The sequence below is a fragment of the Antedon bifida genome, chromosome 3, assembly GCF_963402885.1.
Source record: "Antedon bifida chromosome 3, ecAntBifi1.1, whole genome shotgun sequence".
In the NCBI taxonomy this organism is placed as follows: domain Eukaryota; kingdom Metazoa; phylum Echinodermata; class Crinoidea; order Comatulida; family Antedonidae; genus Antedon; species Antedon bifida.
The window spans coordinates 32,222,056-32,247,346 of record NC_136228.1 but is presented as its reverse complement, the minus strand read 5'-3'; the positions used below and the strand labels follow the sequence as shown (position 1 = coordinate 32,247,346).

Sequence of the window (25,291 nt, the reverse complement as noted above, 5' to 3'; positions counted from 1 at the left end):
TTTTTACCTGCACAGAGAATCAAAATAATATCAATAAATGAAAATGACTAAATAGCTTAAGTATTATTCATATGAAACGCCATATGTGCCAAAATATTTATCTTGTTACTATTATATTACGTGTAAACAGATCGTAGAACATAGACTAGTATCTGAATAAAGACAACAGGTTTCTATGTAAAAGAATAGAATTGAATAAACAGCTGGAATACTTTTTAAGTTACAAAATAACATGTAATTCAAAATAACAATGTAATGGTATACAAAAAGATGGAATACATATTGGAATAGTTTCAACACAAAATCAACACAAAATCAACAGTGGAAGACACAAATGCAAACAAAACATAAGCATTACTTTTTTATATATTTAAAAAAAATGCAATAGAAAAAAAAACATTTTATCTAGAGTTTAAGATGTATACTAGGTTTTTTTTCTGCTTTGTTAAAAATGAAAATAATTTAATTTGGCGTTGGCGATGATAGAATATCATGATTTCCGGACATTTTTTATTGTTGATCGTTAAAGTTACGGAGATCAACAGAGTTGTAACGCCAAATTATCATTAAAATAATAATGTTGGTAGTGCTCAGATAAGTTACTAGGCTAGTGAGTCATTATTATATGCCTGCTACAGTAAGCTGTGTCTACACTATCAAACTTTATGTGATGTGATGTGCCCATATGGACATGAGGATGTCATATCACTACCATATTTGGGCACATCACTTTTTTTTCCAAAGTAGTTTGATAGTGTAGACCGAGCATACAGTTTACACAGACTAGGGCATCGGCATCAGCATTTGGTTTAGGCAATGTGGAAGGGCTACTGCAGTGGAAGTGATGTTAAGTGGCTCAATAACTTTTGTTCACTTGAACTATGTTAAGGTATTAAGTACAATGTTATGACAGCAAGCTTTACATTCATCTCATGTCATAGTTACTTCTCATCATCTCAATTGGGATGAAGGGCCACAATTGATGTGGTTTCTGTAAAAAATTATAACTGATAGAATCATTAAGCTCTGTCTACACTATCAAACTAGTTTGACAAAAAAAAGTGTGATATGCCCAAATATAGTGATATGCTCAAATATGGTAGTAATATGACATCATCATGTCCATATATGGGCACATCACATGTTTCACATAAAGTTTAATAGTGTAGACAGAGTTTTACCCCGATGCAGTAGTGCTAACTAGGTTTACTAAATCATTTATTTATTTTATGTGTTAGCACATGTGGTGTTTTGATAATTCAAATTAATAAAACCTCCCAACAAATAATATAATAAATATATACAGAGTGAGTGCAGAATCTGTTTCAGCTTTAGCCTATTCTCACTTCTGGTTATTTTTCATTGGTGACTGAATAAATATTATTATTATTAATGTTCCAAAGTGAACCCAAGACCATTCATTAAAGCAACCTCATTTACATATTGTAAATAATTTAAATAAATTATTCCCATAAGTTTCTTTCTTGTTATACTTGAATATTTTACTTTTATTGCGAATTCAAGTAAAACAACAAGATTAGCAAACCAAAACAAAATGTAATTTGGTGTGGACACTCCTCTACAGACAACGGTCAGTATTCATCATTGATAAATAGTAGAAAAACAGTAGAAAAGGTGTATGATGAGGAGGAGATATTGTCGTCGTTAAATCTTGTTAAATCCATGCTACCGTGGGAGGGTTGAACTTCTCGTGTTGTATTTTAAGCTTCCCGTCCTTCTGAAGGTTCCACGACTCTGTGAATAAAGTTAGAGATGTGCGTGAGGAGAAGGATACGTTAGTAGGTCAACATAAGGTGCAATATTCAAAAGCAACATCAACCAAATATTTCTAAATTTATATAATAAGTTTAAAATGACTGATTCTATACTACTAAGCAGAAATTAAAATATAAAATTGCAATAACGTAATGAATAAAATAATCTTTCTAATCCTAAATTAATTAAACTATTTAGATAACAATGTATTTATTTTCTGGTTTTTATTTATTTAAATTTCCCATCAATAAAGTAGATATATCATAGTTACCGCTTGTTTAGAACTATAGTTAAATATTTGTGCTCTTTCATAATAAAACATTTACAATTTATTTTTTCTGCTTCTTACATTTTCGGTTGATTGTTCAGCGCTTAGAAGCGCCCTGCATTTTGCGCTATATAAATTGAACATTATTACTGTATTATTATACAAGACATTATATCTAAATGAATAAATTAGATTAAAGTTTCTACTGTGAGGTAAGCATTTTCAAATTATCAAACAAAATGATGCTTAAACAAGAATTTGAGTAAAGAAAAACTTTTGAAATAAGTGTGTGTTCTAAGCGCATGTTAAGCGGATGACAGAATAGCAAGAGCTTATTACAAAAGCAGAGTTGATGTTGCTTATGATAAAGATAATGTTTTAAAAGAAAGTATTATGCAAAAAAAATAAAGATTTGAGAATATAGTTTAAATTAAAATAAGCAAGCGTTTTAGTTGTAAAATGAAATGTTCAAAACCATTGTCATATTGCATAGTGCGTGCCATTAGCAGAAACAAACAAAACAATCAATCACCTAAGACTCTTATAAGCTATTGTTTCTATATGATTACACTTTTTTCCCTCTAATCCGTCATCAATTCTATATTTTTTATTCTTATTATTTCCTATACTACTCTAAACCTGAAACAATAACAGTTGAATGGTTAAAACTAGGCACCAGGCGAAAAATCTACTTAATAGATACTTGAATAAAGTACTGTAAAATATTAAAACCAAATTTATAAATTTAAAATATCAAGGTTTGATAAAAAAATATAAATTATAAAATAGCACCACATATTAGTGAGAGAACATTTTAGTCTCTCAATGATTTAAAAAAAACAGCTACCATAGAAATTGTAATTTTACTCGTCCCTGCATACAGTAGAACATATTGCTCCGAACTATAAACATTCCTTGCCTAGCTTTAACTAAATTCTAACAAATCTAACAAATCATTGATTGGTTCTTTATCAATTTGGACTCTATTCATTGGTTGTAAGTTTAAACTAACAAGGCATGGATTGGTTAATGCGATAATTGAATAGTTGGTCTTCAATTTTTAATCAATTTGCTATCTATCAGTAAAAAATAGACCATGCCATCACAAATGAAAATTTACCAGTATTAATATATAGATTATTATTATATCCATATTGCAAAGATGATGAAACATCACTAAAGGTATTTAAAGTACGTAAATTCAACACATAAAAATATTGCTAAGAAAAATATGTAAGAAATTGGTTTAAAAAAATAAGTAGGTGATAAAATTTTAAAAAGAATGTTTTCACCAAATTGTAAAATAAATACTCAACCTCTTTTTACAAGGAGCCTATAACAACTGTTTAGCAATTAAAAAGACAATATAAAAATATATTCTTTATTTAATATTTGTTTAAAATAACACCGGTTTTTAAGAATGACCTGGTTTAAATACTGAGGTAAAATATTGGTAAGAAATAGTTATGAGTTTATTGTTAGGATTAATAAAATATTAATAAAATTTTGCTATTACATAGCCTCTAATTAAATTATTAGCCTCTGTCGTAAAATTCAATAAAATATCAAAATATTACAATATAAAAATTTTCTATTTCTAATATATATTAAGAGAAAAGGGATAGTAGAAAATAATTATCTAAAAGTATTAAATGTGTTAAAATTTAAGAAACACTTTTTCTATAGTAAAACTGTTAAAATACAGATAGACATTTCCCCACTAAATTTCATCTAACTTCCACATTTACATCTCCCTCTAGACTTTTAGATCGCTTCATTTTTGGAGATTTAAACCTGCGAAAGAATCGTTTCAACTTTTTGTGTCGCCCTACCTCTGAGTTTCTAGAAGATGTCGATCCTCCTGAACGTTTTGACAGCGTCTCCGTCGACGCATGATAGCTACGTTGTTTCAATTGCGGGGACTGTCCAATTTGTCGTCTGGAGATGTTATCCATCGATGAATACATGCTACTGCTTCTAGGTCTTGCTCGATTACGTGACGATCTATATCGAACTTCGTCCACACTTTCGTTATCAATATCTTCCTCACTGCCGAATTGGTTAAAATCAATGTTGTTGTACGTAGGTGGAGGATAATAAGCATTGTTTGTTCTTTGAGACACAAAATGCATGTTAGGTTGGTTTGAATGTCTAGTATCGTACGGGGATTGCACTGTTCTATGTGGAGGGGGTAGGCCTGTTATGTTTTCTCTGCTAGTGTTCAAGGCCTTGTTACTACCGTAACGTGTTGAATAGCGAGGGCTCGGTTGAGGTGGCTCGGGTGCAAAATCAGGCTCATAGTCCATGTCTGAATCGGTATCCACTTCCTGGTAATCTTCTTCATCTTGCGCACTTTTTTGCAATTGTTCTTCAACTATTCTATTATCCAATGGTTCTGCATTTTCCTTGATCACCACACCTTCATCAATTTCCTCTGAAAACGAAGATAACAAAATAAATCAAGAATATCATTAATAAAAATTTGTTTGTCCGCAAGTTAAGGACTTCTGCGGCATGAACCAAAATTTAATGGAAATAAAGACAAATGAGTTTTGGATTTTAAATACAATTCAAAGGAAGAAAGGACCTCTATTTCCACCTTGTTACTGTACATATGTAAAGGGTTTCACACCTGCTCCGATACAGCTTCCAGTCCAGCAAATCAAACCGAACATCAATGTTTTGTTTTCATGTGGCTACGCACATAACGATTGGTGCATAGCCGCGTGGAACGTCGTGAAAACGAAACATTGATTTGATTTTCCTGTGCCGGACCAGAACAGGTGTGAAAGACCCTTAAAAATGTCATTGTAACCCATCATGGCGGTATCAATAGCTTTGAGTAAACTTTCAAGAACTCGCAAGTGACATCATGAATGAATCAATACTTTCACATTTTAACTGTCAATATCAATAACTTATAATATGAATAATTACTAAATTAACCTTTCTATGTGTCTTAACCTTTACATTCAACTTTCATTCTATCACTTAATAAGAAAAGTGCCACAGAATTTAGAAAAATACATCAAATCAACTCTCAAGATTATGGTTAACCTTGTTAGTTGCTTATCATCATGTATTATAGAAAAAAAATCACAGGTTTGACTGTACATTCGATTCTATAGTTTAATTTTTTTTAAAATTACTGTATGAATGAGTACAGTCCCAGGGGCCTGGGTGCAACAGTTGGCAAAAATTGAATTAATTTGTCCGAATTTTGGTTCATTTACTCTAAGCGAACATTTCATTCTTTAAAAGTTTGTTACAATAACAAATAAATTCTATAGTGCTTCTGAAATGTTTGTTAATTTTGGTTTTTCTAGTTTGGTGAATTTATTTTTTTTAAACCGTAATCTTTTAAGTCTCTATTTTTGATACTTCATGTTATTTTAATACATTGAATATACACACGCTATACGCCTTTTCATATGAACCTTATAGACGCTTTGTTTTGTCTATTTACCTTCTGGTTCTTCCTGTATCGTCCTGTCAATGATCACTTCCTTTTTATTTTCATCTTGATATCGGCGGATTTGATCAATTATGGTTGCTTGACCCTGTCAAAGAAAAACGAAGTAGTTAACAACATTTTATTCATATTTTAGTTTATACTGTAATGCAAAGAAAAATGTCTTGAAATAAAGATATTTATTTTGGTACATCAACATTTTTATCACCTACAGTATATATTATGGGGGAGAGGGTTGAATTTATTCAAAAATGGAAATTATGTGTATTAATTGCAACTGTATCCTCCGAGACCAATACGATGTTCCTCCTCCAGTGAAATAAGTGAGAAAAAAAAACTTTCAGATAATATAGCCTAAATAATTATTATTAGAATTGGGAAATTATTCGTCTATGTTGTGAATGAAATATTGCTTTTAATACCTTCAATATACTGCAACGTTTCATATGATTATATATTACATTATAGGATGCTTTTAGAATAATGTACATTATACAATGTCACAGTGATAATAGAGAAGTGTCTAACACTTTATGATAATGTACAACAAATGGGCGCTCACTACTCAAATTCACAGCATTCCACAAGGAAGGCGAAATGTATTCAGAAAATGCAATCTTAATGATGGTAGACCTTGATACAAATATCATAAGAGATACGGCAGCCAATCAAAACTGATGAAAACCATTGTGATTCAATATCATTTTAAACTTTGGGATTGCAAAGATGTATACTGTACATAGATAGTCATTTTATGGATGGGTGAGGATATGATGTACGCAGAAAATCCCAAACCTACATTGTCCCTTCCCATCATCCTCTTGGGTAACAACTGTAGTAGTACCTCTATTGATTATATTATTAGAGTTGTATATTATGTACTGTAGTTTACCTCTATTGATTCTATTATTGGAGCTGTATATTATATACTGTAATACCTCTATTGATTTTATTATTGGAGTTGTATTATGCAGTATAAAATAAACTGATTTAACACTATTCTTTCAGCAGTTAAACTTAAACCTACAAAAGGCAGTAGTTACCAATTGCATAAACACATCCAAATTTAAAGGGAAATTAAGAATGTCAGATACAGCAATTCTGGCTAAAATACCGTAATGAAGACTAGTAACATGGTCTGCTTCATACAGACTACAGTACTGACATACAGATCAGCATTTCGTCTACACTCAAAATGTAAGAGAGCAATCCAGTGAATTTAAATGTTTGCCAAATACGGAGATACAGTAATGATGTAAAATAAATGATTTGAATGTCTATGACTTATTCAGTCCCCTCCCACTGGGAATAGATCAAGAAATACCGACCTAATATTCATTGACATCAATGATAAGACATTAATAATTTTAATATTTATTATTATCTATACTATTTTTGTTTGTTTTGAATTAATATGTTATGTAAAAGATATCTGAAATTATTCTTAAATTAATTTGAAACGATAAAAATGAGGAAATCTTTGAGAATGAGAACAAGTTTCCCCAACTGATTCAAACCCGGACTGTCCTAACGATTAGACCACTGGGGCTTTCATGGTATTGTTCAAACTCGATTGGATAGCGACTCTTTAACACTCTCGGCATGGTACAGTGGAATGGAACAGCACTGGTCCCTCAATTGCATGCATGTGCACCTGAGATCAAATTTATATAAATTTGCAAGCACACAGAAACTCTGATGTACCGGAAATGAATGAATTCATAAATGGTGAAGATGAGGACTATTAAATATTGTTTTATAATTGTATTGTTAATTAATTTTGAAATAAATGTTACTACATTATTACCAAACATGTATTGGTAGGTTAATGAATTATTAATATCCAGCGACGTTAAACTATGCAATTCATAGAATGGTAATCTATATATCATTACGTTTACAAAGATGTAGCAATATATCATAAGGTTTATTAGTTAATGGTTTCCTATCTAGCCTTATACAGTATAAGTTACAGAGCACTCTCGCCTGCAGATCAAAAGCTGTCGGTTACAGTTAACCGTTAGAAGATGGTACAAAACAGGTGTGCATATACCTGTTCTTCTTAACTCAATTACCAACTTTTAACTGAATGTTATTGCCTAAAAGGAAACTTAAACCTGGACAGGGATTCCCCTGTCAACACTACATATTCACCATTCACAAGCAAAATGCAAGTATGACTTTTTTTCTTGCAAAGTTCAGGAAAACCTTTTCGATTGATATGATATAATGCAACATTTTCGCTGTATGCCAATAAACTTTAATATCTTTAATTGAAAACATGTACTTTTTAAAGTTGGTACATTATTTTGATTATGAAAATTAAGTAGAACATAACAATTATATGAAAATGGTTCAATTTGATTTAGGTAAAAATAGTGTAATATCAAATAATTACATCTCATTTCATGTTAATAAAAAGCAAGGATTAGGACAATCTATCGCAAAATTAATCAGTCTAATTACGCTCTGTAAAATGAAAATTGTTAAGTTTTTCATGTTCAAAGCAGGGCAAGACTTTCAAATGACTTTAATGCAATGATGATAGTTCCTAAATTCACTTTTGTTTGCATCGTATCAATGGTTAAATAACAAAATTATGATATTTTTTTTTTTTATAAAGTATTGGATTCATAATTATCAGACTCAGGATAGATTTAACCAGTGCAATTATTTGTGTTTAATTTTTGTCTGCAAATTATTAGCTGAACCAACCAGGTAATATTCCTTCTCCAGGTCAGGCCAAATGTAACTATCTAGAGACGCAACAATTATAGGACAATTCCTCAGTTAATGACGCTCTGGTGGTAGCATAGTATGCAAGTTCATTTTCGCATTTAACCCAGCCAAGTTAAAATTAATTTCAGGTCAGTTTAAATTAGTAACAATGAAATAAAGATAGAGCCGCAGGGGTACTCCAGACCACACCCAGGTGAATATGCTACGGTGCAGACAATAGAGTCTATTGTTTGAGGCCACTAGATGACTAGTTCAAATCATATTGTTCCTATCAGTTCCATGCTGTCTGAATTAAGACACCTAACCCTGGTTAATGTGCTGCCTTCACCATGTGACTCAAAATTTCATGAACAATGCCACAACATTTTATGATTGCTCTACCTGAATTATCAGCCCGTCAGACTATCTTAAGCTCTGTCTACATTATCAAACTAGTTTGACAAACAAAGTGTGATGTGCCCAAATATGGTAGTGATATGATATCATCATGTCCATATACGGGCACATTTTTTTTGTCACATAGTTTGATAGTTTAGACAGAGCTTTAAGGGTTCAGAAGGAGAAACAATAAAATACTAAACGGCATCTACTAATTCAATTCTTTGAATTTCAAATGTTTATCATCTAAATTAACAAGCAAACATTTTATTTCGTTAATCAACAAATACCGTTACACACCAACATCCCTTTGATCAACCACTCGACACCAAACTACCGTCAACAATGTAAACTAATCGTTTGACCCTGTTTCAATCAATTTCCTTCCACAGGTATTGCAAACATTTTTTGTCAAATCAGCATGAATTCATTTTTATTATCTAGTAGCCACTGTTTTGGAATGCTTTTTCATAGTATGTGGTCTCAACCTAATCAAGCTGACATTAATATTTGAGATATTTTCAAATTTTCTATTTTGATTTTCCAGTAGTAATCAATGTATTGTAATATATTGCAAAATTTATTTCAATGTGAATTTATAGATTCACATAGATTAAAGTTTGGTTCATCTTTATTGCTGATAAGGAGTTCAAGTTCTTCTATTTATGTCTATAATAGTTTATTAAATTTCTTTAAAAAAGGTAAATTTACAATTTTTTTTACTAATTATGCTCTCTACAAACTCATTCATACAATATAAAAACAAATCTTGATTTCAATAATAAATATTTATTTTAATTTTGCGTCAGCATATCATAGTACTTTGGCATTACATAATACTGTATGAATTCTCATAAATAACACCACACACACATTTCTAATACTGTTTTGAGAAGATATTACAAAAATATAAATAGTTGTACAATTATAAATATGAAACTTCATAGCTCTATAATGTTCAAATATTAGGCATTTGTGTAATAGTACTGGTCCAAAAATGTGTTTTTATTCACTAAATGTACAGATTATTTCTTCATTATAACTACGCAGTCTTTAAGTATTTTGAATACATCTAAGAAGTTCAGGCGATTGCGGTATGAACGCTGATAAGATCTGGTAACCAATTAGTGTTGTAAATGAAATAAACCAAATTCTTTCACATCTACTTTATGTCTTTAGTGTTGATGAACTTTACTGTGTTTCACCATTACTTGTTCTGTAAATAAAAGCCAATTTAAAGATGATGATAACGGGCAATGAACTCGCAACATTCACATGACTAACACTGGCCAATCAGACACCTAGATACAGTACACATTTTCCTACCTGGATCAACAAAAACATTATTAAACCATTATTATCAATACCTCCCTAATGTTTCTATACTAGTACAGTACTATTTTATTATGTAAACATTGTCATGATTTTCCATTCCATCATGAAATTTCTTCTTGGCAAACTATTTCAGATCTGGCATTTTTCAATTCCCTTTCCCAAACAATTCCCTGGCACAAATTTGTCAGTAAATGCTTCATGGTTTCTTTTTCTTCTACAAAGGCATTATGTTTGTTCTGGCTGAATATATATTAATTTAAGGCTGTAAGCAACACACAAAAGGAGATCAGTACTATTGTGACGTAAACAAAATTAACACTTCAACAGTAATTCTACACAAACAATAAATGGTACAGTATAAGGGTTTTGTAAAGTCGGTGTATTGTAAGAAAATGGTCGCAATACTTCAAATACAAGCTGTATTATAGTAGTGGAACTTGGTGGTTAACAAACTTTGCCTTCCAATTCTGAGGTACATATGGTTCGATCTTATCAGGGTTATAACTTTCTATTTTTTCTATTCCACTTCCTCAGCTTCAAATGAGTTTATAAGCTCAATAAATATAGTTTATTCATCCTGAATAGGTGTACTTGTTGCCGTTAGATACTGTACGTATGAAAAGGAAAAGGATGGTTTCACTAGACTTTGAGCAATATATCAGCTGATAAATGTGGTTTAAGGAAGTCCACCTGACAACGGTCAGCATAAAGGGTCAAAAACCAAAACAGCACCTGTGTCATTCCTCATTTTCAATTAATACAAGTGATTACAACCAAATATAAACATACGATCAATGTTTCTCAGACTGTAGGGACAAACATTACATGATTTGAAATGACAGATATCATCATAAGAAAGTTTTTGTAGAATTCACATAATCTGTGAGTAAAGTTGTCTACACTATCAAACTTTATGTGCCCATATATGGACACAATGATGCCATATCACTACCATATTTGGGTACATATACAGATAAACTTTATTAATTCTTCAAAGGAAATTCACAGGGTATATCACTACCATATTTGGGCACATCACAATTCTTTTGTCAAACTAGTTTTAGAGTGTAAACAGAGCTTTAGTGAAAAATGTTTTTTTTAAAATAAAGTTCTCGGCCAACTTGGCTACAACTAGATTTGAATCAAAAAATGAATTTATCTGTATGTGCAGCGAACATTACTAATTTAATATTATACATAGTTCTATCATAGATAATGTGTTATGAGACTAACCTTATGACATTTCTACTAACTGTGCCAAAAAAAAGCACTAAACATACTTTAAAATTATAAAAAATGCAAAATAAAGTTAGGCCTAGAGAAGATGACTTTAAGCCAATCATGTACAGCACGATGATCGTGAACTAATTTGTAATTAATTGCAAGTGTTTCATCATCATATTACACCACAGCAGGGCAACCTCATTTTAAAACAATAGCACTGCTGTAAACCAATCTCTTTTAACCAATTTACCTTGTTAATCATCACTGAAATTCTACATATTGTACTGATTTTCTATATTCGTTTCTTTAGCTTTATGCGAGATATAATCATATTTTAGGATACAAACTCATTTTCACTTTCCAAAATTATCCGCTTGCCTTTTCCGTCTTATTTATCAAAGACACCAGTGTACATATTTTCACATTCAGTTACATCATATTTAAGGGTAGTTTATACTCAAACTGGAAGGCAGTCACATACTCATGTGTTCACCACATACAGTCATGTGCTCACCATATACAGTCATGTGCTCACCATATAAAGGAATGTGCTCACCATATACAGTCATGTGCTCACCATATACAGTCATGTGCTCACCATATACAGTCATGTGCTCACCATATAAAGGAATGTGCTCACCATACAGTCATGTAATGACCAATACTGTATGTACAGTGTATTCACCATACTATTATACAGATATTGACTGCTTAGAGGTTAAATATAAGATTTGACATCCCCGAGGGAATGATATTATGTTCGAGGAAATATATATTCCCCGAGAACATAATATCATTCCCGAGGGGATGTCAAATCTTATATTTAACCGATATAAAAGGCGATATCTGTTATATTATATAGCCAAGAACAAGTCTGCTGGGTTGGGTGAAGCTAGGCTAGGCCTAGGCCTCCTATAGTATTTGTATTGTATGTGAACAAGCCTGCCTAGACACCTTACCTTGCGAAGAATAATATACAGATAATTACTAATTAATGATTCCTTGGCAATAAAATATTCACTTAGGCCTAGGTCGTTTAAATTAACAGAAGAATTTCCATCAATAAGCCTATTAATAATAATATTATAATCAGGTAGGCCGAATAAACAATTTGTCTTCTTCTCTTCGAGGAGCCGAATCACCGGATGTTCAGTGCGTACTAGTTACTAAGTGACTACCGTGAGTATTGACCAATCACAAACGGTGTTTCATCACATTTAGGGAGGACTAATAACAAATGAGGGCGCTATGTATGCATAGTTTAAATAGTTTAGATGATTAATCTAAAGCTCCGTGGCGCAGCGGTAGAAGCGTTGTCTTGCGATGGAGTGACAATTCCACCCAGGTTCAAGATCCAGTAGATGACTTTTGTTTATTTATCGGCAAACGCGAGTGTTGCCACACGAAAATTACACAGTCAATATCATCGAACTCGAGAATTTATATGTTTAATGACAGGGGACACAAAAATTACGCGAAAATTAATCGGTCAATATCATCGTTCTCGAGGATATATACGATTTACGATCCTCGCAGCGGTAGTCATGTGATGCAGTTTCAACCAATCACGTTCACGTATTTACATAGGCTATGTAATATTACTATATATCTATAGGCATGTGCTGAGCTCACCACTCAACATTTAAATTTAAAAGTAATGATAATTGTGTACTGTTAGTAACAATGAAAAGTTTGTGTTGATGAGAACATCCTAACTCTAAGATAACTAAAGTTTGGTTCCTACTAGGATGCAACGCGAGGAAGTATTAGCACAGATCCATCTTGCCGTGACTGATCAAATTACTCTCCTTGCACTTACGTCCTTGAGTTGTGTCCTAGTGAGAACCAACCTTTATAAGCAGCTATTTTGACAAACAGATAAAAATACAAAGGACGTCAAACTCTTTCGAAAGAAGAACAAAGAAAGAAACAAAGTCAGTTGATAAATACTATAGTATTAACTGGTTTTAACATTGAGCTTTTATAGTATACTAGGTTACAATTACACAGCCTAAAGCTATGTCTACACTACAGTAACAAACGTTATGTGACCAAAAAATGTGATGTGCCCATATATGGACATGATGATGTCATATCACTACCATATTTGGGCACATCGCACTTTTTTTTGTCAAACTAGTTTGATAGTGTAGACAGAGCTTAATAGAATTTGGCTGAACAACATTATGGCCTCACGACATCCTCGTCATCAGAAGTGCTCATGAGAGGATCTAAATAAAGATAGGTTCTGTTGATAGATCCTTGCCTTCTAACTAATGAACTAACTAATTGAATGATTGAATAATTAATCACGATACATTAGTTACAACTTATTTCTTTGTTTAAAATGAACAGATTTACTTTCTTTTCCATCAGGAAGTTGATGATTTCAAAATCTAGTCAATTTTTAATTCCTAATGAAACAATCTGTATAATGACCTGAAACTGTAATCTCAACTCACAAATTTCAACATAATTTGAATCTTTTTCTGTCACAGATGTGTTTGTAATTGAATTTAGAGACTACAGACAACTCAAAACACAAATGTTTCCTTTTTATGGCCCATTAGTTAAAATTAGATTACTTATGGGGTAATAAACAACATTTAGTAAAAGGTTATGCTACAGCGATTTATGACAGTGTCAAGAAAAACTTACAAAATGTGAACATACAGTATAGTACAAAGGGTTTTAATGTGAACATGTACAAAGGGCTATGTGAACATATACTACAAAGGGTTCTAATGTGAACATGTACAAAGGGCTATGTGAACATATACTACAAAGGGTTCTAAAGTGAACATGTACAAAGGGCTATGTGAACATATACTACAAAGGGTTCTAATGTGAACATGTACAAAGGGCTATGTGAACATATACTACAAAAGTTTCCAATGTGAACATGTAACTTTAGACTAAACTTGGACATCTTTTTATACTCCTACAGTGAAAACAAATATTTATTTAAAAACTTAAGTACTCATACTCAAGGCTTAGGACCACTAACTTGCTGCAAACTAATTCATTAGGTCAAGCCTGTAAGCAGGCTACAGTAATTAGGATGGTATGAACTTTAGCACAAGAAAAGGGTAGGATATATCAAAATATAATAATTAGCAGCCGTACAGTATAGCCAAATAATTCACCGTAACTAGAAATCCATTAAATAGCATGGAATATAATACATTTCTCCTAAATCTATCAACAACAAAATCTAGGAGATCTCTCAATCAATTGGAAAATCAAGTCGCATCAAAAGCCCATCAAAATAACAACATGTGTTGGCTAAACATTATCTTATTTGCATCAATGTCGACGGATTCAATTTTATTACTCAATTCAATGTAGGCATTTTCACAGCTGTGTTCAAACTATCAGAAAGTTGAAAGACAAGTCTCCCATGATAGATCTGCCAAATAAATTTAAACCCATGGGCAGTTTTTTTTTTAAAAGAATAAAATGTGTACTGTAATACACATACACTAATATTATTACTCAATCCTTTAGTATAGCGGCTGAAGAATCATATACTGTGTAATAGTGTTATTAATTTAATTCTTTAGATTTAAAATTTCTGGTTTTAATGGCTATGTTATGTTTTCACCATACCTTCTCAAAAAGGAGGAGTATTTAGGTAGTTCATTGGGTGGCCCATGGCCATCTCGGACTTAATGCCATCCTATTTAAGATTATTCTGATAGAACAATTGAAACAGAGAGAAATTCTAAGGAAATTAAAATTCAGGGAGAACATATTATATTCTGAGAGCCCTTGAGATGAACCAGAAATCCAAGAGACTCCAGGCAAAGTCTCACGAGGGTTCAGTATGCCAAGAGTTGTGACTGTCAGATCGCAACTTCCGACTACACAAGCATTCAATGTTCTATCAACTTTTTTATAATTCAGATTTTGTAAACTCCTACTGTACTGTATGACAAACAGTCTCTTTAATTCAATTAAAACATTACTTCCTAATATAAAGCCTTGTCTATACTATCAAACTTTATGTGACAAAAAAATGTGATGTGCCCATATATGGACATGATAATGTCATATCACTGCCATATTTGGGCATATCACTACCATATTTGGGCACATCACACTTTTTTTGACAAACTAGTTTAGGCAGTGCTTAATATGCCTGCAGTATCAAAGCTTTAACAAATTAAAAAAAAAAAAATTAATCTGGCCTATAGAAGGATGATGTATAAAATGCTTATTTCTGACAAGCATATTGGCAGCGTCCCTGTCCCCTTATTGCTGTAGACACAAATGATGTATCTTTGCCTGGCCTAGATGATGCCTAATGTCTTGAGTTAACGACGCTGCGGAGGGATTAATCACATTTATTACATCCCATGAGTCTGCTTAGTCAGGGCCTCAGTCTGCTGCCGTGGGAAATGAGCATCACAGTGATATTAATATCATAATTGAACTAGCAAGTTTATTCATAGCTATGCTATTATAGGCCCATGCTTCTAAAAAAATACAAGGCTAGTGTAGTTACTTCATTCCTTGGTATTATGGAAGGTGACCCCATCTGACTATGATGTACACCTGTAGATTTCACTGCTATAGTCCATGAAACTACTATACTAAGCTTCTCAATCAGTACTAAAATTTACTTGCAGTATTGACTCCATAGCTTTACCAGCACAAAGACTCAGCTACTGAGATACAGTATCTTGGAGTGTTTTTTTAGTAGATACTGTATTACAGCTATAACCAGCACTAAATTGAGCTGATGATATGATATAGTGGGGGTTAATCATCCTGATAATTATAATACAGTACAGTTATTTATTTGTTAATGTTTATACTTTCCTAGTCGCTTTCATCCACAGGTGTTCATCTAATTCCATCAAACTAATATTAAATGTTAGCAACCCGATATGAGTGAAGAATATATAATGAATTCCCTGCAGGAGATATGTAACACACTGTACTTCATTCTCTCTGCGGGAGAACTGAGCACTAGAAATGCTAAAGGCGGTTATAGTATGTATACACTGGTTTATGACGATAATATTCTTGATTTAATATTCACATTTGTACTATGCAATACTATCACTAGGCTAGCCCATAGGTGCCCGGGACATTGACAGTCTCATAGATGTAACATTATGGTTTTATTAGTATTCAGGGATTTGTCTAAAAAAAGTGGTGGAACTTGACCACTAAAATCTATGCAGGAAAAGTTCAGTTGAGTGGAAAATGAAGCTATGTATGGATACAATTCCAAATATCACAGCTTCATCATATTACACCCTTTTCACACTGCATAAATTGTTGTAACAAGTTTTAACCAGGTTTGATCTCCCGACTTATTACACGTTTTCACACACGCATATGGTTGCCTGTTTGTATTCACGCAAACCTGGTTACAACTTGTTACATTTTGCAGGGGTGAAAAGGATACTGAGTACTTATGTGTGTAAACCACGTTAAAATGCAATAAAATTTGATAATAAAAAACATGTAAAAGTCATTGCTGTGATACATGAACACAAATTATCATTAGTTTTACCTTGACAGCTGACTTCATGACAACATTAGCGGCAATCTGAAGACCATTTTGACTAACTTTCCGAAATGCTTCATATCCCTTATCGCTAGCATGTGCTATATAGTCATCGATATCCTGAAATATCAATTTAAAAAGTTAATTTTCATTTTGATAGTTTTGCTTTTTGGTTTTGCAGGTTACCCTCTATCTGATAGGACAGTGATTAATTTACTATTGGTAGTCCTTGGCCACATGTGCCTAATATAACTGCATCTAGCCGGCAGTACAGTACTGTAGGACTGGAGTGGTCAAGTCTACAAAGTCCATTCAATCCAGTTTGCATTTAAAATGAAATATCTGTCTCCTCTCTTGAAACGTTTTCTGTCATTCCGACATTACGCTTTCCACGACTTGTTTTCATATTTTCCTGTTTTGGGCAAGATAGTTTGTTATTGTGCTAAAGTCTACATTTTTTCCTTTTATATGTATTTTTATTTGGTTTATCCGAAATATAAACAACCTACTATTTACTGTAGATGCAGACCTAGATGGAATAATGTTAATAACAATATTAAACTATAATATTATCCTGTAGTAGGTTATTAGAACACCTACACAACTACTTAGGATATGACGCTTTCTTACGTGCAAGTACCACAGCATGTAAACACCGACCACAAACAATACCAAATATTTTATATTTAATAATAATTCTAGTTAATTGTTCATACATAAAATCATTTCTTTTTTTAGTGTTTATATAATCATTTTCATAGATAACATAGTTGAAAGTTGTACAGTAAATTCTCTGTACTACAGTAAAAAAAAAAATTTGTTTTCAATACTATACCTTCTCTTTCTTGCTTAGTGTAGGATGAATAAATTTTCTATACAGGTATGTGGCTCCTTTTGTCCAAGGCGAAATTAACCAGAAAATAAATAGAATTTTTGCCTCATAATAAAAAGGAATACTGTGGGAAAACAAGACAAAATGTGTTAATATTGACATTTTTTAAAAGCTGTACAGATATTATCTTCCTACACAAAATAAATTTTTATCTACTATTTTTTTAAAAACTATTGTAGCAATAGCATTGTTAAAACTATAAGTTATCGTCCTTTTTACTGACACAGAGACAGTTCATATTGTATCTACCGTACAGTTTCTGTGTCAATAGATAATAAACCGTACACTTGACTGTAGTGTAGTATACAGTAGTACTTCTTCCGGACAACCCTATTCAGAGGACACAACACCCTTACTGTATTAAGGGGGGACATGGTTGGTTCTCTAGTAAAGGTGTCTCCTTATATGAATAATATAATTATTAATCGTATTAATTTTCAGAGACATTTTCAATTGACCTAAAGTATCAAATCCCAAACTGAATTATTGAACTTCCCTAGAGTTCAATCCTTTCATGTGTTGTGTATCTGTTGTGTAATAGTTGGGATAATTGAGGCTTTGAAATAAAGTCAGTGACTAATCATTTCATGTAATCCTTGGCTTCTGACTAAATTATTTAAATAATGACATACAGCTTCCTTAACCACTATCATGCTTACTGTATAATAACTATTATGGTATATAAAAATATTAATGTTAACGTTATATTATATAATCAAAATATAATTATTATGAGACAATTTAAACTATATGAATTCAATATGATTGTTCTTATGTGTTTATTCATAAATGATGACATGTTTGCTTTCAAATATTAATTTTTATTGTTAACATTATACAATTAAAATATAATTATGTACTGTATGAGACAATTTAAACTACATAACACTATATGAATTCAATATGATTGTTCTGTCAATATGTGTTTACAGTATATCCACAAATGAATGTGCCAGCAATTTTTCCCGGATTATACAAATAATACGATACATTCCTGGTTGAACTATTAGATTTATATTTTTTCCTTTTATTTAAACAAAACATACTGTAAAGACAAAAGTTGTCAGTGTCATGGACCAAATGATGTGTGGTCTCTCTCTCTTTCTCGCCCCCTCCTCAGTTAAATGAAAATATCAATCAGAGATCATTTCTAATAATAACAATAATTGAATCATTGTCCTATGACATTACCTTTTTACCAAATTTACCGGTGAAATAGAAAATATAACAAAATCATTTCTAATTATAGAAACTTTTATCATCGTCCAATGATACTTGTTAAACAAAAGTACAGAACAAATAAATAATGGTACAGTACAAATAAATAATGGTACAGTACAAATAAATATTGATATAACAATCGTAAATAAAATCATAAAAAGAAATGATTCTAAATCTAAAAAGGGAGAGATAAATTGCATTTTCTACAATTTATTTTCTTTCAATCAAGGGCTATTGTATTTTGATAAACTAACCTTACAGTATAATCTATTTTAGTAGCTGTAGTGGTTAACGTGCTTGCCTTCCAAGCCAAAGATCCAGGGTTCAATCCTAACCTAGTGCCAAGGTTGTAACTCACTCACAACTCCACTCCCTAAGCCTCAAATGAGACTTAGTTTATAAGCATAAATTATTAAATAGTTTATCCAGCCTGTAATCGGCAAGTTACTCGCAGTTGGATGCAGATAAAATAAAAATTTACAAAATAAGGCATTTAATCTTCATGTGACCAGTTTAAAAAAATCCCTGTAGGCGTAACTACATAATAAATATTCTGTGATTTCTTTTAGGTGGGAATGTGTTTTTAACCCCATATTTTACATCTCTGATACCATTAAAGAGGGACGTTTTGGATGACTATGCATTTAATAATCAAACACAATAAACTTATCCAAACTTAATAAACAGGAAAATCATCTTTCCCAATTATGTATTATTATCGTCAAAGAGACAAGATTAGACAGAAACAAACAAGCCAAGACATACACCAAACACAATCAGACAAGCCATGACAGGATAACAATAGAAAGGTATAGCATTCTGGATAGGTCTTGTATAGATCTATCCTCACTGACGACGTTAAACCATCATAGACTTGTTCCTGTGTGCTTCCTGACCTAGTTCATTGCGTTTCAATTTAGAGCATTTTAATGCAAAACATTTGATTTAAATTAGTATTGATATAAATCTGATGAAATTGTCTTTCAGAAAATTTCACAATCTATAAACTTTTGAAAGTTTTCAAATAAAATTATTATAGAAAATGTTCCTGTTTTTTAATATAAAACCAGATATCTGTTAAAAATGCATTAAAACTAAAAATGCATTAAAACTAAAAATGCATTAAAACTAAAAATCCTTTTGCATAAAATCAAGTGATTTATGTACATTTGTACTTACATTGCAGCAAAAATGTCACTAAATGTTTCAACACAGGAAAATAATGCAAACACTATCCAGTACATCATCCATTTTACCTGATAAAAAGATAAATCAAATGAAATGGTTATTGCTTTTAAGATTTAAACATGTATATTGATCATTTGGCATATTCGATTGGGAAATGTTTGTGTACAATTTTAATGGTAAACGTGAATTAAAGAGGCTTGTTCATCGAGTATTAATTAAATAATATGGTATAATAATTATACGCCCAAATATGGTAGTGATATGACATCACCATGTCCGTATATGGGCACATCACAGAGCTATAGACATACACTTTACAAGATCTCCAATTTAGGAGAGATAGTCAGAATATATTAGGCTACTATTTTCCCTTGTATACATTCTACAGTAGAACAACCCAGTGAGCAAGTTTAATCTACAGTACTGTAGGTCAGATCAATAGAAAAAAATGTTAAATTAAAACATTATTTGACTATTGTACATCATGAATGTTGTAAACCACACGTGCCAAGAATAGCCTGGTACGACGAACTTTAATGTTTTGTAATGTTCACTCATTTCCCGGCATTGAGCAGAAATAGCCGCACAAAATGTTAGCCTTACAGTCGGATTAACCCGTTAGAAATTGGCCCGTGACAAAAGGGGCTCTGAGAGAAGTGTGACGACCACCGAGACCAGCCATTTCCTTTGACAGAGTCCATGCAGTCTCGGAAGAATTTAATTACGATTTCTATGATCTTGCATGCGTATAATATTTAGCTAACAAGGCAAAGTAATTGATAATATAACCCAGACAAGGAAATGTACCAGTTTGGCTTTAGTAAGAACAAAAGGTGAATAATACAGATTTAATGTAGCAGTAAATATTTCAAGTCATGCACCAAATATAAGTTGAAAGAAGCATTTGAAAATGGTATTATTGTTGCAATCATACAACTGAGTGAGACAAACAAGTAAAAATTGTTCTTATTCAACGTTCTAAACTACAGTACATGTACATTTATTTTTGTACACAGTTTATCTTAAATGTTGTGAATTTTAGTAGTATTCAATTAGATATTACCTGTAGATGCCTAAGACTAAGAGGTATTGCTACACTCTGCAAACCTCCAAAAAAACATAGCAAACACCATTAAAAAACCAAAGTGATTGAATCATTTCAATTGTCATACCAAGTAGTCAGTTGTACACACACTACATGATAGAATCACATTTATGTTGTTTCAATGGGGGTTTCTATGTTTTATTGGAGGTTTGCAGGGGTTTAGCAATACGCAAGAGGAAGGGGGAAGTGGAGGATGAACCATTGCTTGAAATTACTAGAGTTATCTATGTATTAGTTATTATATACTGTATTTAATAATTTTATAATCTAATATTAGGTTAGTATGTTTGATCAATCAAACAATATGAAATTATTGGCAATGATAAAAATTGCCTGACACATCTGTGAATCGTTACCAATAAACAAGAGATTGCAAGGAGATGTTCCTTTTTAAAAGTCCCTTAAAATTCTAAAGGATGTGAGTAAGATTGCATAATGCCTGTGGGAAACATCCAATTTAAAAATGTGCATTTGTTTGATTTTTAATGCTATTGCTGAACAGATACTGATGGTAGAAGTAATGTGTTATAAGTTATTAAGGGTATATAAATGTATCCTTGGCCAACAACAGGGTCAGAAAGAACAATTAATGCAGAAAGAAAATGCAAAAGTCAATGCTAGTATACTGTAGAGTAGTCCGATGCATCCAACAGAGATACTGTAAAGTCAATTTACTCATCTTAAGAACAATTGTACATAACATTGTGATGTGAGACTCAGGTAAAGAGTGCTTTATAAATGTTCGATATTATTCGTTTCGTTTGTCCCATGACCTAGGTGGTCGTAGGGGCGTAGCAGACGAGATACAGTAGTTCTCATCATGATACGACACTCAGGCATATGCCATATCTCCCAGCGGTGCCTATCTCCTCTCCGGGCTGGCGGGGGTTTTTACTGGATGGCCGTCGTTGGTTCTCCTAAACAGACAGCCTTGTGGGTGTCCAACCACCCTCCACACCATGCTCCGAAAGGAGTTGATGTGGGTACCAGTCGCCGGTGTGTGACAGTGGCTGTGTGTGGACTAGTTAGTACACCAGGGTAACCCCCTACTCGTCTCAAAAGATGTACTAGGTTCTTTAAAGTGCACATGAGCTATGTGTACACTAGACCTATGGTTTATATTGTAGTCCTATCAAACTTTATGTGACATATATGGACACGATGATGTAATATCACTATATATTTGGGCACATCACACTTTCTTTGTCAAACTATTTTGATAGTGTAAACATAGCTTTAGGATATTTTTTATGGATCATTTTTGTGTGTAAAGCGTTTAGAAACATTGTATTAAGGTGCTACAGACTACCATTATTATTAATATTAATAAGGCGTAGTACACTGAGCTGATAATCATGGTAATGAACACAGAACTCACTTTTACCTACAGATAACATTATAAATATAAGGAGGCTTGAGGCTTATTATGTGAGATGACCGTTATCATGCACAGCTGTGAAGAATGATGAGTAACATAATAAACACAACACTGTAGACGAACGGTTATCTAAATAAGACAAAGTTCATCATCTCCACTTGGCAATATGGGTGGGGGGGACGGGGGAGGACTTACGTATTCCTTGACGTTTCTTGATTTAATTGCTTTATAAGATGAGTAGCCTGGATACAAAGTTCCAAACACCAGCCTGAAAACAAAACACATAACGCATGTTTATTAGAGCTGTCAATACCGCGTGTTACAATAAAGATAACAAACTGCACACTGTTTTGTTGCTCCTTTTTTAATTTATTTGGTTTATCATACTAAAGTACAACATTTTCTGTATTAGTAAAGCTCTGTCTACACTATCAAACTTTATTTGACAAAAAAATGTGATGTGCCCATATATGGACATGTCATATCACTATATTTGGGCATATCACTACCATATTTGGGCACATCACACCTTTTTTGTCAAACTAGTTTGATAGTGTAGAAAGAGACAACAGTATTGAGCTAATGTACTGTATCTCTTTCACTGCAAATAGTTTTTTCCATCGTTGATTTAGTATACAAGGCAATAAAAACAAATTAAACTAAACAAAAATTAATCAACCACAAATCATGGTTTCAAACATGAACATTTATTTGTCAAAAATGATTGTGGGCTAGAGCAGTAAGGCAGCAGTTTCACGCTTCATTAGGAAATATCAATAGCAGATTAATTCAGATATTCAATATAAAATTCCTCAACAGAATGCTGACACTGACAGTAAACGAAGTATTGTGTTGTTAAATCTAATCGCCTACCTACAGTACTACGTAATATTAGTAACTGTAACTATTTTGCCTCCCACTTTAACTTTACCATATAAAGTTCACCTCCTCTATTGTCTAATTTATTAAAGGGAGAAGGTGATATAAACACGGTAACAAAAATTAGCAATGGAGGAAAAAAACATATTTCATACAGTTTTTAGAACAAGAACATAAATAATAAAATAATAATAAACAATATGATATTTAAATTAAATGACATTTTTAATAATAGGTCTAATAATATTTTCTTTAAAAATAACATATTAATAACATTGATAATAATACTAATAATAAATAATAACACTCCATCAAAGTTAAGTATTGTACTTTTTGCTCTTTAGTTTCTTTTTGTACAATCCGTTTCCTTTCATTTAAATGTTTTTTCTTTTATTTTCTCTTTATACTTTTATTTAGCCTTCAGGCTAACATAATGTATGTAATGTATGTAAGAACGCACCGTCCAGAAGAACGTGTGCCGCCGATTTAAAGGCGTATGTTCAATACAGTTATTATTATTATAAATATATGTGTGTGATACAGAATCTTTTGAATTAGCTATTATCAAATGTTGGATAACAATTTGTCACCCAATAAACCATCAAATTCATTTTTGTTATAGCTTTTAATGTTATTGTTTGCAATTTGAATAAACTCCGTAAAATTGTGCAAGGAAATCCATGCACAATTTCAAAGATTAGGCATAACACAAAATGGCCATATATCAATACTTCTGGTATGAAATTACTGTATATCCACATACAACGTAAAAAATTGTCCTCTAGACTAGGAAAATGGTGAGCAAATAAATATAACGATGTGATAATTCCAGTATTAGTAAATATAGCAGATAAACCAGAAATTATTGCTGCCGTTTTAACTATGTTCGCACCGAGGCTAGGTGAAACTGTTTGGGGTTATTTCAGGTTTGGCCACTGTACTATTATCTGTACTGTTTGTATGCATGATTTGAACGATTTGCAAAATTTGAAACTGCACAAGGATTTTCTCATGTCAGACAAAACAAGGCAGGTAGGGTTGAACATAGAACATATCCACTAAAAATAATTAATATAAGGGTTAATAAAGCAATTATCTTTTGAAAAAAATAAATAATATATTTACAAGCGAATTCAAATAGGGCTAGGCCTAGTGCCATTTTCCAGGGCCAGACAACAAATCCGACACGGACCAGCCATGCATGATGCGCCCGTTATCAACATGAACATAGCCTAGCCTAGGCTAGCTAGGCATACTTACACAACTAAGCGGGACACAATGTAAGAAACCATTTTCAGTCGTCGCATCGATCCCAATCGTCTCCGTAAGGTCTTTACTTCATCGATACAAACTTCTTATTTATTTTTAAAGCGGAAATTGCACAAAAGAAAGAAAACCAACACAGCAAACAGAGAGAGAATGTGAGCAACAGTCAGTACAAAATCAAAACATTGAATTGATTGGTTATCGCATTCCAATCAAATTGCTAAAAAATCAAGTAGAGGGCGTTGTCATTTTTAACATTTATTAATTCATTCATACGTACATTCATTCAATATTTTATTTCGGAATCTCTGGTCTAAAGTAACATTTTACAATACAATTTAATGACAAAAAAACAAGAAGATCGACGTGCGTATAAATTAACCAAAAAAATGACATTCCACCTCTGGAAAACGTCATCTTTGACATACAAGACGTTGTCTATCCATGGACTATAATCGTAATAATTAATAATAATTAAGTCTACACATCAGGCCATATATTGAATTTCCTAAATATTCATAAAAAGAAGGAATTCTACATTCTGTAAACATAATGTTGGCACTACAATGTAGTACAATATAAAAAACAGTATTTATTTTATTGTCATAACTATTATAAAATTTATATTTATTATTATTTAACATGGCTT

General features: G+C 32.2%; 1 protein-coding gene across 2 annotated transcripts; it reads right to left on the bottom strand.

Annotated features, from left to right (window-relative positions):
• Positions 1 to 453: 453 nt before the first annotated feature.
• On the bottom strand, positions 454 to 24,813 carry LOC144836824 (uncharacterized). Of its 2 annotated transcripts, XM_078691698.1 has the most exons (8): positions 24,637 to 24,813; positions 22,693 to 22,765; positions 20,006 to 20,082; positions 17,549 to 17,669; positions 16,720 to 16,833; positions 5,511 to 5,604; positions 3,877 to 4,478; positions 454 to 1,755 (listed from the first exon to the last, which is right to left on the bottom strand). In XM_078691698.1, exons 1-8 carry the CDS (start codon positions 24,681 to 24,683, stop codon positions 1,687 to 1,689), a joined length of 1,197 nt encoding a protein of 398 aa, XP_078547824.1. In that variant the 5' UTR covers positions 24,684 to 24,813; the 3' UTR covers positions 454 to 1,686. The 2 variants fall into 2 exon arrangements, with proteins under 2 accessions (XP_078547824.1, XP_078547823.1); XM_078691697.1 differs by lacking the exon at positions 454 to 1,755 and having other exon boundaries at positions 3,669 to 4,478.
• Positions 24,814 to 25,291: the final 478 nt, after the last annotated feature.

What these genes read in the sequence shown, in the direction of transcription:
- LOC144836824 (XM_078691697.1), bottom strand. Translation starts at nt 24,683, where the DNA reads ATGCGACGACTGAAAATGGTTTCTTACATTGTGTCCCGCTTAGTTGT. An exon ending in ATTGTGTCCCGCTTAGTTGT is followed by an intron (nt 22,766 to 24,636) that starts GTAAGTATGCCT and finishes TTTTGTTTTCAG; the next exon opens with GCTGGTGTTTGGAACTTTGT. An exon ending in CACTAAGCAAGAAAGAGAAG is followed by an intron (nt 16,834 to 17,548) that starts GTATAGTATTGA and finishes TTGATATTTCAG; the next exon opens with GATATCGATGACTATATAGC.